Source organism: Benincasa hispida, chromosome 11, assembly GCF_027475165.1.
Source record: "Benincasa hispida cultivar pf3 chromosome 11, pf3_genome.v1.1, whole genome shotgun sequence".
NCBI lineage: Eukaryota > Viridiplantae > Streptophyta > Magnoliopsida > Cucurbitales > Cucurbitaceae > Benincasa > Benincasa hispida.
The window spans coordinates 82,899,047-82,916,691 of record NC_143488.1 but is presented as its reverse complement, the minus strand read 5'-3'; the positions used below and the strand labels follow the sequence as shown (position 1 = coordinate 82,916,691).

At 36.1% G+C, this 17,645-nt stretch overlaps 1 protein-coding gene and 1 pseudogene across 4 annotated transcripts in view; both read right to left on the bottom strand.

Annotated features, from left to right (window-relative positions):
• LOC120092051 (WW domain-containing protein) overlaps nucleotides 1–17,645 on the bottom strand; it is an 85,059-nt gene that overhangs the window by 47,288 nt on the left and 20,126 nt on the right. For all 4 annotated transcript variants that reach the window (XM_090307452.1, XM_039050244.2, XM_090307453.1 and 1 more), the window contains one exon: nucleotides 11,301–11,379. In XM_090307452.1, coding sequence (XP_090163578.1) covers nucleotides 11,301–11,379 — 79 coding nt within the window. The remainder of the gene's footprint in view (nucleotides 1–11,300; nucleotides 11,380–17,645) is intronic.
• On the bottom strand, nucleotides 14,961–16,082 carry LOC150032956 (uncharacterized; annotated as a pseudogene).

Genomic DNA, 17,645 nt, shown 5'->3' with positions numbered 1-17,645 from the left:
TCATTCATCGAAGGATTAGATTGGTCCTGTGATAGATCAATTGTTTGTTCTCGATTCCTTTGAATCAAGTTTCTTTTAGTATAAACCCGAAGTTCAGGTTTTCGATTTGTCAAATCAGTTTGTAGTGTTTCTCCCCCCTGAAGAAGAACTTTCCACACTTGGCATCTAAGGACTAGAACTCAATTTTAGAATCAATGATGTTTGGGATAGGTGAAGTGTCCCACAAATTATCTTCAAGGTTAGAAGTCTCCCCCAGAAAAGAATTTGGGCTAAAAAAGGTTGATTTTCCAAGAAAAATACATCCATACTCTCAAAATACTTTTTGGTCAAAGGGTCAAAACATTTGTAAGCCTTCTTATGGGATACATAGCATACAAAAATGCATTTAACAGCTCGAAGATCAAGTTTAGTTTGAGTAAGGGTAGGAGTATGAACATAGCAGTACACCCAAATAATTTTATTGGTAAGTCAAAAAACAACCAAACAGTAGGAAAAAATTCTTTAAAGTGATTCAGAGGAGTTTTAAAATTCAAAACCTTAGTTGGCATTCAATTGAATTGGTATGCAGCTATAAGGATTGTGTCACACCACAAATATTTTGGGACATGCATAGAAAACATAAGGGCACGAGCAACTTCAAGTAAATGTCTATTTTTTTCATTCAGCAAGGTCATTTTGTTAAGGAGCATCACGACACGTAGCTTGAAGAAAAATACTCTTATCTTGCAAAAAAAATGGTTAATTGTTCATTAAAATATTCGATACCATTATCAAAGTGAAGAATGCGGATTTTAGTTTGAAACTAAGTCTCAATCATATTATAAAACCAAACAAAAACCTCTTTTACCTCGGACTTTTTTGTTAATAAATAAAGCTAAATTAAACGAGTGTGATCATCTATAAAGGTAACAAACCAACGCTAACTATGAGTCAAAACTTTAGAGGGAAACATCAATATGAATTAAGTAAAAAGGTGAGGAAACCTTGTAAGGTTTGGGCAAATATTTGGCTCGATGATGTTTGGCAAAAATGCAACTTCCACAATGAAAAATTGAACCACCAAAACCTTTAAATAAATCTAGAAACAAATACTTTAAGTAAAAGAAATTTAGATGTCTTAATCTACGATGTCAAAGCATTATAGTTTCTTTAACAAAAGGAAAATAAACACTACTCAACCCCTAAACTATTTTATGACTAGATGAGACTTCATCAAAGTAATAGAGACCACCAATCATCCTAGCATGTCCAATCGTCTCCCCTGAGTCCTGATCCTAAAAGGTACAATGAGTTTCACAGAAGACAACACGACAGTTAGAATCCTTAGATATTTTACTAATAGATAACAAATTGCAAGCTAATTTTGGAAAAGAAGAACAGAATTAAACAAGAGTTTCATTGTCAAAGGAATAGTTCCTTTTCTTGCAATAGAGGTGAAACTACCATCGATATTGCAAATTTTTTCATTGCAATACATAGGAGAGTATGATTCAAAGAAACAAGAGAGACTAGTCATATGATCAGAGGCTCCATAATCTATAATCTATGGAGATGAGTTAAGGCAAGAGAGAGCTTGAGGAAAATTACTTGATTGTGCCAACGAAACACTAGAATTACCAAACGATAAATTAGTCTTTAGCAGCTGCAGAATTTGATCAATTTGCTCTTATTAAAAAGACTGGAGTCCACAACAATAGCATTAGAGGCATGCTGATGAGAATTTTTCTCACCTTGCTTAGAACTTTTCCAATTCGTAGGTTTCCCATGAAGTTTCCAACAAGTTTCACACATATGCAGATGTTTATTGCAATAGTCGCATCAGACACGAGATTTCTCATGTGTCTTGTTGGATTGGTCAGACGCCTTCAAAGCAGTATTTTCAGTGACCAATGCTGAACTTTCAACTGAATCAATAGTTTTTTGTTAATCAAAATGTTAAAAGATAGAAAATAGAGAACACTAGGTTTACGTGGAGAACCCTAGAAGAGGGAGAAAAAACCACGATAGAGAGTCTCTTGTTATTCTTTTTAACCCACAATGAAAGTTACAATAGAATTCATATTTATAGGCTCTAGCAAGCCCTAAAATAAAAAAGGAAATAAACCTAGGGTAAAGTAAAATACTAAACTACCCTTAGGATTATAAACTATCAACAAAGCTCCTTATTTCCAACATTCCCCTTCAAGTTGGGGCATAGATGTCAATCAGATCCAACTTGCTAACACACGAGTCAAAACTTTGCCTGAGTAACCCTTTGGTTAGAACATCAACAACTTGTTCACTAGATGGAATATACAGAATACAGATACTGCCATTGTCCAATTTTTCTTTTATAAAGTGTCTGTCAATCTCCCATGTTTCATTCTATCATGTCGTACAGGATTATTGGCTATGCTTATAGCCACTTTATTATCACAATAAAGCTTCACAGGTAGAACACTGTCTTGGTGTAGATCAAACAGAAATTTCTTCAACCAGAGTTTTTCACAGATTTCCAAACTCATAACTCCGTATTCATCTTTAGCACTGCTTCTAGCAACAACACTTCGCTTCTTACTTCTCCAAGTAACTAGGTTACCCCACACAAAAGTACAGTATACAGAGGTAGACTTTCTGTCAATAACTGATCCTACCCAATTAGAGTCGATATAAGCCTCAATGCATTTCTTGTCAGTTTTTCTGAACATCAAACCTTTACCTGGTGAACTTTTCAAATATCTCAAAATCCGATTCATAGCTTCCATATGTTCTTCATAAGGTGCCTGCATAAACTGACTGACAACACTAACAGTATAGGAAATATTTGGTCTAGTGTGAGATAAATAAATCAGTTTTCCCACTAGACGCTGATACCTCTCTTTATCAACAGGAACTATCAACAGAATCTCCCAGATTCGTAATGAATTCAATAGGAGGGTCAGCAGGTCTACATCCAGTCATACCTGTTTCTTTTAACAGGTCAAGAGTGTATTTCTATTGTGAGACAGAGATCCCTTCCTTTGATCTTGCCACCTCCATTCCGAGGAAATACTTTAGATTCCCTACATCTTTGAACTCAAACTCATCAGCCATTTTCATTTTTAACCTGGTGATCTCAACAGCATCATCTCCTAACAAGACAATATCATCAACATACACAATTAGAACGCCAATTTTCCCAAATACTGACCTTTTTGTAAACAATGTGTGATCAGAGTGTCCCTGAGTGAAACCTTGGGACTTAACAAAGGTAGTAAACCTATCAGACCACGCTCTCGGGGTACTGTTTCAAACCATACAAAGACTTCTTGAGTTACAAACCCGATGATCAAACTGAGCTTCAAAACCTGGGGGCTCATATACACCTCTTCTTCTAATTCACCATTCAGAAATGCATTTTTCACATCAAGTTGATGGAGAGGTCAGTCTTTATTAACTGCAACAGAAAGAAGGACATGGACCGTGTTTAACTTCGCTATAGGGGAGAAAGTCTCAGAATAATCTATCCCATAAGTTTGAGTAAACCCTTTTGCTACAAGTCTGGCCTTGTACCTGTCTAGAGTTCCATCTGATTTATACTTCAGAGTGAACACCCACTTGCACTCAACTGTTTTATGCCCTTTAGGAAGAGCAACAAGGTCCCACGTATTATTCTTTTCAAGAGCTCTCATTTCTTCCACGATGGCAATCTTCCACTCAAGAATTTCCATAGCCATATGTATTTTTTTCAGTATTGTTACTATATCAAGGTTGGCCGTAAATGCCTTGAACTCAGAAGACAGATTACTGTCAGAGATACAACTATACATGGGGTACTTAGTGCAGGATCTGGTGCCCTTTCTCAATACAATGGGCATGTCAAGAGAAATATCATAATACTTTAGTTTGTCTGATTCCTCATCTGTAATGGGATTTTGATTACATTTTCCAGCCTGATGAAGACTCTCACCTCTTGTGTTTTTGTCGAAGTCTCATCACTGCTTGCAACCCTGTTATTCTCTAGAACTAACATATTATTCTTGTCATTCTCAGCCAAATAAACAAATATCATCCTCAACACACAAGTTAATATTATCAGGGCCATTAGTACCTTGAGTTGCATTGGTTCAGATTCATGGATCGGAGTCGGCGAAGCAGGGGACACTATTTCCTTTATGATATTCTTTCTGTAGTAGGTTATCCAAGAGACTTGTTTAGTGGGTAGAACGATGTCATGGGCACTCAGGATGGGTTCAGGAAGGTCAACATGGACGGAAGATGTGGACCAGTTAGTCTCTTCACTAGTATTCTCCCCCTGAAGATGACTAACGAGAAAGAAAGGTTTATCCTCAAGGAACGTTACATCCATGGAGATGAAGTATTTCCGAGAAGAAAGGTGGAAACATTTATGACCTCGCTGGTGAATGGGATGCCCAATGAAGACACATTTATGAGCTTGAGGGGTAAACTTAGTTTGGTTAGGGCCATAACCATGGACAAAAGAAGTGCACCCAAAAACTCAAAGAGGAACATCAGGAATAAGTCACGTAGTAGGGTATAGCCCTTGAGGCATTCAAGAGGGGTTTGGAGTTGAAGGACACAAGAAGACATTCGATTAATAAGATGAGCTGCAGTTAAAACTGCATCCCCCCATAAATAAGATGGAAGTGAAGTAGACAGCATGAGAGACCGAGCAATCTCAAGAAAGTGAAGATTTTTCCTTTCAGCCATCCCATTCTATTGAGGTGTATAGATGCACACGAGCTTTGATGGACAATGCCTTGAGAAGACAGAAAATCCCAAAAGTATTATTAAGGAACTCACGACCATTATCACTAGAAGAATAACAATTTTGGTGTTGAATCAAGTCTCAACAGTAGTGTAAAATTGTTGAAATACCGATGAAACCTCAGATTTATCTGTGAGGAGAAAAACCCATGTAAGACGAGTATGATCATCAATAAAGGTCACAAACCACCGTTTCCCCGAAGAGGTGGTAGTATTTGAGGGACCCCAAACATCACTATGAATAAAGGTGAAGAGCTGAAAAGGTTTGTAAGGTTAAGACGAAAAGGTGACCCTATGTTGTTTTGCACGAATGCACACATCACAAGATAGAGAAGAGACATCAACTTTATTGAATAATGAGGAAATAAATATTTCATGTATTTGAAATTTGGATGACCAAGGCAAAAATGCCACAACATACAATCTTTTTCTGAAGTTGAAAAATAAGAAGACAACAAACTAGTCCTATAACAGTTCCTAGAGAAAGCATCATCATCAAGGACATAGAATCCCTATTGTGTCGAGTAGTGCCAATCGTCTTTCCCGAGCTCAAATCCTGAAAAAAAATATTATCTAGTGAGAAGGCAACTTGACAATTCAAATCTCTAGTTATCTTACTAATAAATAGTAAATTGTAAGATCTTTTGTAAAGTTAAACCATCTAAAGGAGAAATATGACTCTTGCCCGCAATAGGAGTAAAGGACCCATCTGCAATTCGAATCTTTTCATTACCAACACTCAGAAGATATGATAGAAAATTATCAAAAGATCCAGTCAAATGATTTGTAGCCCCTGAATCAAGTATCCATGATTTCTTACCATTTATTTTGAGGAGACTTAAGGATTGAGAGGTACCTGATTGAGCAACAGCCCCAAGGGAAGAGACACCAGGGTCACTTTGGCAATTCACCTAAGGTTGTGACTGAGGGGCACTCACAGATTCACTCATAAGAGCCCGACCAGGATTGGGTCTTACATTTGGAGGACGTCTTCGGCCTTTCGATGGTCTACCATGTAACTTCCAGCACTGATCTTTCGTATGTCATGGTTTCTTGCAATGTTCACATCGGGGTCTGTTTCCCACTTTGCTTGTCACTATCAGAACCAGATAATTTCGTACTGAAAGCAGCAGAATCAGTAGCAAATACAGTTGTGATGTTCATACCACTAGTTCTGTCTTCCTTTAGACGAACCTCATAACACACTTCCATAAGAAAAGGTATAGGCCTCTATCCCAGTATACGGCCTCGCGTTGCATCGAACTTGGAGTTCAAACCATCTAGGAAATCATAGACACGGTCAACTTCCTCAATCTTGTAATACTGAACACCTCCAAAAGGACAATCCTAGATAATTTCACGACACAGGTCCATCTCCTGCTAGGTTAAAGACAACTTATTAAAGTATAAAGTGACATCCATCATCCTTATTTGCACTCGTGAGCCTGTTTACACAGAGTGTAAAGACGAGACGCATTCTACCTCTTAGAATATAATTTTTGAACTGCATTCCAGATATCTCGAGCAGTCCCAGCATACAACAACGGTTTCCCTATCTGAGGTTCCATACTATTAATTAGCAATGATCGAAGCAGTGAGTCTTCTCCTTTCCAAATGTGCATCTGAGAATCCCTTGGCCTAGGTCTTGGTATCTCACTAGTTAGATACCCAAACTTGTGACACTCCTCAAAAGTCATTTAATGGACTGAGATCAGGAGAAATAATTCTAACCATTCAACTTTTCTCCTACAAATAACCCTATGGAATTTCCATAGATCCAGACAAATAGTTTGCAGTAGTTAGAGCAGGGAAAAAGGTTACCGGATTCTCTGGATACATCGGTAGACCGGAAAGAATATCAAAATTCACTATACTAGGATTTAAGTTTGTGGAAGCACCTAAGGCTGCCCCAAGAGTAGCAATTCGTGGCTGAAAACTTGCTTGAACATTAGCCAACTGTTGTTGAACCATTACCGGAGATAAACCAATTGAACCTTGATGTTCATAGCTAGGCAACTCATGATGAGGAAGGCTCAACGACTACAGATAGGTTGCTTGAGGCTGAAAGGAAAAGGAGCTGGGGATTCCCGACGTTGCTACGGCAGGGGATTTACCTCTGTGGTAGGCAGACGACTCACCAATCTGGACTTCAAGGTGTAGGTTTCAGCTACTGGCAATGAGGTTGGAGGGATAGGCAGCGGCAACTCTCGGTAACAAGGGAGGAACACCAGCGGCATAGTGAAAAAGGGTGGCGGCGCTAGGATTTCCATCAAAGGGTTGCGGCGGCGCTAGAGTTGGACGGATATGCAAGGACTGAAGGTACCAATTAACCTCGGCTTGGACAGTAGTAACATCGACTGTATCGGTGGCGACATAATCGACGACAGTGGCGGCGGCAATAGCTTCGGTGGTCAGAGGCCCCATCGGCAGCTGTGGCGGAAGCGGGGCTGGTGCAAAACCAAGATTATCTTACACCGGTTGGCTTTCGCCGATGGCAGCTAGGGTTTCGTCACTACGCTCTAATACCATGTTAAAAGATAGAAAATAGAGAACACTAGGTTTACGTGGAAAACCCTAGAACAGAGAGAAAAACTACGATAGAGTCTCTTTTTATTATTTTTAACACACAATGAAAGTTACAATAGAAGTCGTATTTATAGGCTCTAGCAAGCCCTAAAATAAAAAAGGAAATAAAGCCAGGGTAAAATAAAATACTAAACTACCCTTGGGGCTATAACTATCAACAAAACCCTTTATTTCCAACACAAAACATTTATTTAGCTTTCTTCCCTACGAACTTCAGAAAAAACATCATTAATAGGTGGAAGAGTAGTTTTCCCAAGTATCCTACCTCTAACCTCATCAAACTCAACATTCAGAGCAAGGAATTTGTAAATACGACCATCTTCTACATTTTTCCTATAATGCTTTTGGTCTTCTATAGACTTCCACTCGTATGTATCAAAGAGATCAAGATCTTGCCAAATCCTTTTTAAGGAATGAAAGTATTGTGTAATGGAGTTACCTCATTGTCATATATCACCCAATTTAAGGTTCAACTCAAATACTTGTGACTGGTTGCCCAAATCATAATACATTTGAGTCACACTATCCCATAATTCCTTGGTTGTAGAGTAGCACATGTGGTTACAGCTGATGTCTTCAACCATGGAATTTACTAGTCAGGTCATAACCATGGAGTTTTTAACGTCCCACCCAGCAAGTGAAGGATCATCTAGGCTAAGGGTGGTCTTTTCTCCAGTAATGTAACCAATCTTCCCTTGTCCACGAATATACATCCAAACAATTTGGGACCAACTAAGAAAGTTATCCCCATTATGCCAAATGGTAGCTATTTGGACAGTGGAACTGTTGGCTAAGGTGCGGTCGTCTAAGACTTTAGCAATGGTGGACTTAGTGTCTGACATATTGTTGAAAGAAACACAAACCCAAAGAGAAAAATAGTAGATCTGGAAGGAAAAAACCAGAAAAATTGAAGAGGAAACAGTGGCAAGGGTGGAAGGCGGCAACTGACAGTGGAACATGGCGGTGAGCGGCAGAATGCAACAATGGTGGCTGCAGACTTGACCAGCCGGTAGCAGAAGCTAACCCGAACAAAAAGACCACCTGCAGACAAGCTAAACATGAATGAAGAAGGAAAAGACGCTTCGGCGATCGAAGGCTCCAACGGAGATGTGACGTTTGATGAGGCTCTGAGGGATCGACGACAGCGACAAACAAGGAGGAGCTCGACGGCAGCAGCGGTGGCACAACTAGTTGTTTTTTCAAAAAATTAGGGCTTTTTAGGGTTTCAGTACAATTTCAGTTGTGATAGCATGTGTAAAAAGTTTTTTTTCCTCCTATTTCTCAAAGAAAGAAAGAGTTTATTTTAATTAGAAGAAATACCCATTACAAATAAGGAAAATATAAATACAACAAATATAGACCAAAAAGAATACAATGAAAATATTAACAAGAAAGGAAATAATCAACAGATGATGTTTTACTTTTTTTTTTTTTTTTCATTCTTATTGACTTGATTATTGTTTGATATTTTTGACATTTGGATGTAATGACCATTTAGTATTTATCTTTAAAGTTTTGACATTTTATTAACAATATGTATATATAAACTTATGCTCTCTATATTATTTATTTATGTATCTATCTATTCATTGTGTCTCGCTTCACTTAATGTGGCCTTTTTATTGCCTTCAGGTGTGCCTCGTGCTTTGAAAACAATTATTGCAAGGGTTTGAGTCTTAAAGAAAATAAAAATAATAATAATCAACTAAACCTTAACAATGATGAATATTATAACAATAACCTAACTCAATGTAATGGCCATCACATTCCAAAATCAGAAGTTCACTTCCATGCATGTTCGTTGATGGCAAGATCGAGAGGATAAGAACCATCTTTTCTTCATTTGTTCTCATGCACATAATTGCCGGCATCTTCTATAACCAAATATAAATCTAAAAGTTTTAATACAATTTGGATTTTTTTTTAATAAAGAACCAAATTTTCATTGAGAAAAGATAAAAGAATACAAGAGCATCCAAAAAGTAACTCCACAAAAAGGAGGTACTAATAAAGGGAGGAAATCTAGTTTAGTACAATGAGAACTACGCATAATTACAATACAATTTGGTTTGAGAAATTCTATAGCTGTATTTTTTAAAAATTAATTATCCAATGGGTCAACTCGAGCCCAATTCAAATTTTGATCGAATAAGTTAATCCCATAAGCAATGCCCTCAATTAGGCTATGGGAGGTTGGGCCGATCTTGGGCCTTACCTTTCTCAGTCAGGTCCACCCGACTTGGCCCGATAATGAGGTTTACAAAGAGGTAAAGGACCATGTGAGGGAACTTGGAGACTTTGAGGCAGGGGTTCATCAAATCCCAAAGTGGCCACCTACCTATTATTAAAGAAAAAAAAATCCTAGTCTTTCTCAAAAATTGTATGGTGTAGCGTCTGACAATCTGTCCCATTAGAATAGTCTATACTTATAAGTTAACCCAAATACTGTTAAAGAGAATCTCTAAGAGGTTGTTTGGTTGGAGGGTTTTCTACATGGAAATTGGCACATGTATCCAAATCTCATGTTTGTTTCACAGTTTTCAACTCTTTACCTAGGAATAAGCTATTCCCAGGCATTCTCATTTCCCACAGGTAAGAGTTTTCTATTCCCTTCCAAAACTGTGGATTTTCTCATTTCCCTTCTCCATTTGTTTTTCATTTTATATGTAATTTCACTTTGAATATAGGTAATTAATTAATTAATATTAATTTAACAAAAATAATATAAATATTTATTTTAGTAAATGAATAATAATCTATTGAAATATTTACTTAGCTTATTTTTACAATAAAAATTTATTAGATGAATAGAATTATTTTTTACATCAATTATTAATTTATTAGCCAACAATATCTTAAATATATTTAATTAGTAAACTATAATTAGTTAAATTTAGTTAGTATAAAACTTCATTTTTTTCAATAATAATAATTTATTACTTAATTATTTTTTTAATAATCAAGTAATTATTTATTGAAATTAATTTTAATTTGATCATTAATTATGAATATATAGTCATTATTGATTATTTATAATAAGTTAATTATTTATTGTGATTGATTTTTGTTACTTCTTCATTATTAGTATATCATATTTACAAAACACTTTTTAGTATTCTTTATTAATATATCATATTTTTATCTCCTTTTTTTTCACTTTTTATATAGGAAAATTATTTTAAATGACAAAACTATTAAAAATATTTACAATTAATTACAAAATATCACATTCTATCTACAATAGACCGCGATAAATTGTGATATTTTGCTATTATTTGTAAATATTTTGGTCCATTTTCCTATATATGAAAACAACCCTTTTATATAATATATTGTTCATTAAAGTATATTTTCTTATATTATTTAATTAAAATTAAAATCACTAATGTTAAACTTAATTAATTATAAAAATGATTAGGTATTAGATTATAATTAGTATAACGTTCATTAAATGCATTAATTGGTTAACTTTAATTATAAGTTACTCAATCTTCAAATATTTATAATTAAAATTATTATTGATTCATAATTAATTATTTTTTATCGATATATTAAATGTTGTTTATTCTTTAATTAATCTATTACAATTATAATAATATTTTCATGCTTAATTTCACAAATTAAATGCAAGAACAATTTTTTTTTCATAAAATTCTAATAGCACTCCCACGCACAACCAAACGCAGTAAACTTTGATTCCTAGACATCCTATTTTCAGGCATCTATCTTTAATTCTCAGATATGTATAAACCCTTAAACCAAACGATCCCTAAAAGAGAATTTTTTCCTTGGCCTAAGCACTTCCATACATCAATAACTCTACCAAGAAGAATCGTCCTATACCCTTCTCATATAATACTTGATATCTTTACCTAAATGTACTTGAGCACCTATTATTGTGCCACAAGAAGAGCAAGTAAATGGAAAAACTCCAATAGGAAGAGGAAGCCACATCATAAAGTACCAACCTTCTTCTGGAAGATTCGGCTTTCCTCTTTTCATAGCCATTTCTGCACGATGTTCAGAAGTAATCTTCAAAAGATGCTCCTGAAATAACATTCATACAGGAAAAAGCATTAAAGCTACAAAACACAATAACGAATAATAGGCCTTTGTGTGTGCTAAAAAACATTATCTTTTCTCTTATTAATCTTAGGAGGAAAGGATTTCTTAAATAGAAAAATTACCCAATTACAAATAAGGAAAGAATAAAATACAGCAAATATAACACAATAAGTATAATATAAAATTTCACAATAAAGGAAATAATCAACACTCCCCCTTAAGTTGGTATGAAGATATCATTCATAGCCAGCTTGTCAATCAACTTGTTGAATTGCCACTTTGGAAGACCTTTAGTTAACACATCTGCAATTTGCTCTACTGTTGAGAGAAAGAGGAAGCATATTATTCCTGCATCAATCTTTTCCTTTATGAAGTGTTTATCAACTTCAATATGTTTGGTCTTATCATGAAGGACTGGATTGTGGGCACTGGAAATTGCTGACTTGTTATTGCAATAGATGCGTATGGGCATTGTCTGAGAGAAATTCAATTCTTCCAGTAGTCTTCTTATCCATATGCCTTCACAAATACCATGGGCTAAAGCCCTAAATTCTGCTTCAGCACTACTTCTTGCAACCACACTTTGTTTTTTACTTCGCCAAGTAACCAGATTTTCTCCAACAAAAGAGCAATACCCCGAAATAAATCTTCGATCAGTCGTGCTTCCTGCCCAATCAGCATCAGTGTAAACCTCAATATTTAGGTGGTCATGCTTCGTGAATAATATACATTTTTCCTGGAGTACCTTTCAAATATCTCAAAATTCTATAAACTGCTTCAAAGTGAACTGACCTAGGAGCATGCATGAGCTGACATACCACACTAACCGCGAAAGCAATGTCAGAACGTGCGTGAGAGAGGTGTATGAGTCTCTCCCTACAAGCCTCTGGTACTTTTCCTTTTCTTTTACTTCTTTTTCAGTTGCAGCAACCAATTTTAAATTTTGCTTGATAGGAGTTTCTGCTATCTTGCAACCAAGTAAACCTTTCTCATTCAGTAGGTCAAGAATATACTTCCTCTGGTTGACAAGAATGCCACTTTTAGACCTAGCAAACTCCATTCCTAGGAAATACTTTAAGGTTCTCAGGTCCTTGATTTGAAAATTATTAGCAAGGTTTTTCTTCAAGATATCCAGTCATGTCTCATCATTACCTATAAGAATGATATCATCAACATACACTATCAAAACAACCAACTTACCACTTCCAGTATGTTTATAGAACATAGTATGATCAGCTTGACTTTAACTTAATCCATAGCTTGTGACTGCCTTTCCAAACCATTCAAACCATGCTCTGGAAGATTGTTTAAGCCCATATAATGATTTCTTTAACTTGCACACTATGTTAATCCCGAGATCCACCTCAAAACCAGGTGGCAAGTTCATAAAAACCTCTTCTTCAAAATCCCCATTGAGAAAGGCATTCTTCACATCAAGTTGATAAAGAAACCAATCAAAATTAACTGCCACAGACAACAAGATTCTAATAGAATTAATTATAGCTACTGAAGCAAATGTTTCTTGATAATTAATGCCATAGGTCTGAGTGAACCCCTTGGCAACCAATCTGGCCTTGTACCTATCAATACTACCATCAGTTTTACATTTTACAATGAACACCCATTTGCATTACACCGTCTTCTTATCTTTTGATTGTTCAACTATGTCCCATGTGCAATTTTCTTTCAGTGCATTGTTCTCTTTCATGACTGCTAATTTCCAATTCAAATCATTTAGGGCTTCCTGTATATTCCTTGGAACAAATAGGTTGGTTATTTTGGATGTGAAGGCTTTATGACAGTCGGACAATCTATGGTAAGAAAGATAATTTTTAACGAGATATTTGGTGCATTTACGAGTACCTTTCCTATGTGCAATTGGAATATCAAGATTAGAGACATCAGGTAAAGGATTAGAAGTAGAAGAAGAACTAGGAGAAATAGGAGTAAAGTGTCCAATACCTGGATCTTTAGGATCATTTATCGGAGTATTTGATTGGTCCTGTGATAAGTCAATTGTCTGATCTCGGACTCTTTGAATCAAGTTTCTTCTAGTATAAACCTGAAGTTTAGGATTTCGACTTGTGAAGTCATTTTGTAGTGTTTCTCCTCCTAAAGAAGAACTCTCCATACTTGGTATCGAAGAACTAGAGCTCATAATTGTAGGACCACTGATGTTTGGGAGAGATAAAGTATCCCAAAAATTATCTTCAAGGTTAGATATCTCCCCTTGAAGAAAATTTGGGCCAAAAAAAGGTTGATTTTCTAAAAAAGATACATCCATACTCTCTAAATACTTGTGGGTCAAAGGATCAAAACATTTGTAAGCTTTCTTATGAGAGACATAGCCTACGAAAATCTATTTAGTGGCTCGAGGATCAAGCTTAGTTCGAGAAAGAGGAGAAGAATGGACATAAGCAGTACACCCAAACAATTTAATTGGCAAATCAGAAGACAGTCGGTTATTAGGAAAAAAAACTCATTGAAGTGATTTAGAGGAGTTTTAAAATTCAAAACCTTATCGGCATTCGATTGATCAGATATGCAACTGGAAGAACGGCATCACCCTACAAATATTTTGGAACATTCATAGGGCACAAGCAACTTCAAGTAAGTGTCTATTCTTTCGCTTAGCAATGCCATTCTGCTGAGGCATGTTACGACACGTAGCTTGATGAAAAATGCCCTTATCTTGCAAAAAATTTGTTAATTGTTCATTAAAATATTCAATGTTGTTATCAGAGTGAAGAAATTCGAATTTTAGTTTGAAATCGAGTCTCTATCATATTGTAAAACCGAACAAAAACCTCTTTTACCTCTGACTTTTTTGTTAACAAATAAAGTCAAGTTAAACGAGTGTGGTCATCTATAAAGGTAACAAAACTAATGCTTACCACTATGAGTTAAGACTTTAGACGGACCCCAAACATCAGTATGAATTAAGGAAAAAGGTGATGACGCCTTGTACGATTTAGGCAAATAGGTGAATCGATGATATTTCGCAAAAATGCAACTTTCACATTGAAAAACTGAACAATCAAATCCTTTAAATAAATCGGGAAACAGATACTTAAAATAAAAGAAATTTGGATGCCCTAATCTACGATGCCAAAGCATGATAGTTTCTTTAATAGAAGGAGAACAAATACTACTCAAGCCCTAAACTTTTTTATGACTAGCAGAAACTTCATCAAAGTAATAAAGACCATCAATCATCCTAGCACGTCCAATCGTTCCCCTCCAAGTCCTGATCCTAAAAGGTACAATGAGTTTCACAAAAGATAACACAACAGTCAGCATCCTTAGAGAGTTTACTAACAGACAACAAGTTACAAGCTAATTTTGGAACATGGAGAACATAATATAAGTTTTGTAGTCAAAGAAATAGTTCCTTTTCCTGCAATAGAGGTGAAGCTACCATCAGCAATGCGAATTTTTTCATTGCAATACACAGGAGAATAATTCAAATAAACAAGAGGAACTGATCATATGATCAGAAGCTCCAGAGTCTATAATCCACGGAGATGAATTAAGGCAAGAGAGAGCTTGAGGACAAGTACCTGATTGTGCCAAGGAAACACTAGGATTACTAGATGATGAATGTTCTTTAGCAGCTTCAGAATTTGATCAATTTACTCTTTATTAAACCGGTTGGAGTCAACAACTTTAGCATTGGAAGCATGTTGCTTAGAACTTTCCCAATTCGCAGGTTTTCCATGAAGTTTCCAACAAGTTTCATGCGTATGTCGAAGTTTATTGCAATGGTCGCACCAGACACGAGGCTTTTCATGTGGCTTATTGGATTGATTAGAAGCCTTCATTGCAGTATTTTCAGTCACCAACGCAAAACATTCAACTGAATCAATAGGTTTTTTGCAAATCATAACATTCCTGCGATTTTCTTCCCTGCGAACTTTAGAAAAAAATATCATTAATAATTGGAAGAGTAGTTTTTCCAAGTATTCTACCTCTAACTTCATCGAACTCAACATTGAGGCAGGCAAGGAATTTGTAAATACGATCATCTTCAACAGTTTTCCTATAGTGCTTTTGGTCCTCTGTAGACTTTCACTCATACGTATCAAAGAGGTCAAGGTCTTGCCAAATCCTTTTTAAGAAGTGAAAGTATTGTGTAATGGAGTTAGTTCCTTGTCGTATATCACCCAATTTCAAGTTCAACTCAAATACTTGTGACTGGTTGTCCAAATCAGAATACATCTAAGTTACACTATCCCATAATTCCTTGGCAATAGAGTAACACATGTAGTTACAACCAATGTCTTCAACCATGGAATTGACAAGCCAAGTCATAACCATGGAGTTTTCAACATCCCATCCAGCGAATGAAGGGTCATCTGGACTAGGAATGGTTTTCTCTCATGTGATGTAACCAATCTTCCCTTGTCCACGAATATACATCCTAACACTTTGGGACCAACGAAGAAAATTATCCCCATTAAGTCGAATGGTAGTTATTTGGACAGTGGAACTGATTGAATGGACACGATTGTCGCAAACTCGAGTGATGGGTGCCTTAGTGTCCAACATATCATTGAAGAAACGGAAACCCAAAATATAAAATCAGTAGATCTGGAGGAGGAAAAAACAAAGGCTTAAACGAACCAACAACTAGGAAAATTATAGCTGATGGACAGCGGCAATCGGCAGACTGAAAAATCGCAGTCACAGTCGGCGGCGCTTAGTGACTGCCTTAGTGACTGAGCAGTGGAAATGACGATCGGCGGTGCAGACACGATCGGACGACAGACTGAGAAATCACGACCAAAAAACGTGACTTAAACAACGTTTGAAGATACAAAACGTTCGTGACTTTCAGTCGGACGTCTGGCGACAGAGCTTCAAGTGGCCAACGGCGGCAGCGAACAAACAGAGACCGGCGGCGGCGGGCAGCGACAGAAGGTAGAGTTTTTTTTCTTTTAGGTTTTCAAAAAAAAAATTAGGGTTTTTTTGGGTTTTTAGGGTTTCAAAAATTTTGATGCTCTGATACCATGCTAAAAAACATTATTTTTTCTCTTATTAATCTTAGGAGGAAAGGGTTTCTTAAATAGAAGAAATACCTAATTACAAATAAGGAAAGAATAAAATACAGCAAATATAATACAATAAATACAATATAAAATTTCACAATAAAGGAAATAATCAACCGTGTGTATAACAGTGTCATGCAATATCAATACAAACAAAGGAGTCCAAAGAAGATATCCATGGCTCTCACAATGGGTAATTAGGAACGATTCTGATGTGAGGTACTACGGAGGATTTGAATAATCTCTTCTCATCACATTTTTTAGTTTCATCTTCCCCCAAATTACCTCCCCTTTTATAACGATAATTATAGAAACTTCCTTTTTTTCTTTGGATAAGAAATGTTTTATTGATGAGATGAAATTATAAAAAAGGGGAGGGGTCCCATCCAAAGGAAAAATTAGAAAAAGTTTTCCAGCTACAAGAGAAGAGATTGTATCAAAAAAGGTGGGTGCTAATTTACACCATGTGAGAGCTAAAAAAAAGTTAGATAATCAAGAACATTGTTGAAGCATCGGTCATTGTCCTTAAAAGATTCAAAAACTATGTTCTTCCATAGAAACCATAAAAAGGCTCTAGAAAAGTTGAGCTAAATGGTCTTTTTCTCCCTCCTTGAATGGGTAACTGACAAATATCTGGGCAATCAGAATGAATGGATCTCCAGGCAATGCAAGGGACCAGCCAAAAGTTGAACAAATCATACCTCCAGCAGGTTGAGGAAAGGCAATCATAGAAAATATTGTGGATCCCAATAGTCAGTTCTAACAAATCCGATAGTGGTGGAATAGGAAATCAGTATTTGATGGTGGTTTTTCTTATGGCAGGACTGTCAACATACATGAACTTGATGTAGGGACTTCTTTGTAACCTGCCCATTAATAGCTAGTTAAACTTTACAGTCATTTGCCGGAGGGAATAGTCCTTGTGTTTTAAGTTGTTAGCTAGTTAGGGCATGTTTGTTGCTCTTCAAAACGAAGAATACTTTCTAACGTGCATTAATGCTTAAGAAATTTTTTGGTAAGATTGATGCTTAAGAAGTAAACAATCAGTCTTACTTAAGAGTATCCTATTGCTCATATGATCCAAGATGAACTTCATTCAGAAATGAAAATCTTGAAGGCAAGTTTCATTCAAGAAGAAGGCAATTGAGGAAGGCTAGTAGTTAGTTACTACACTAGAATGGTTCTTCAGTTCTGTCATGC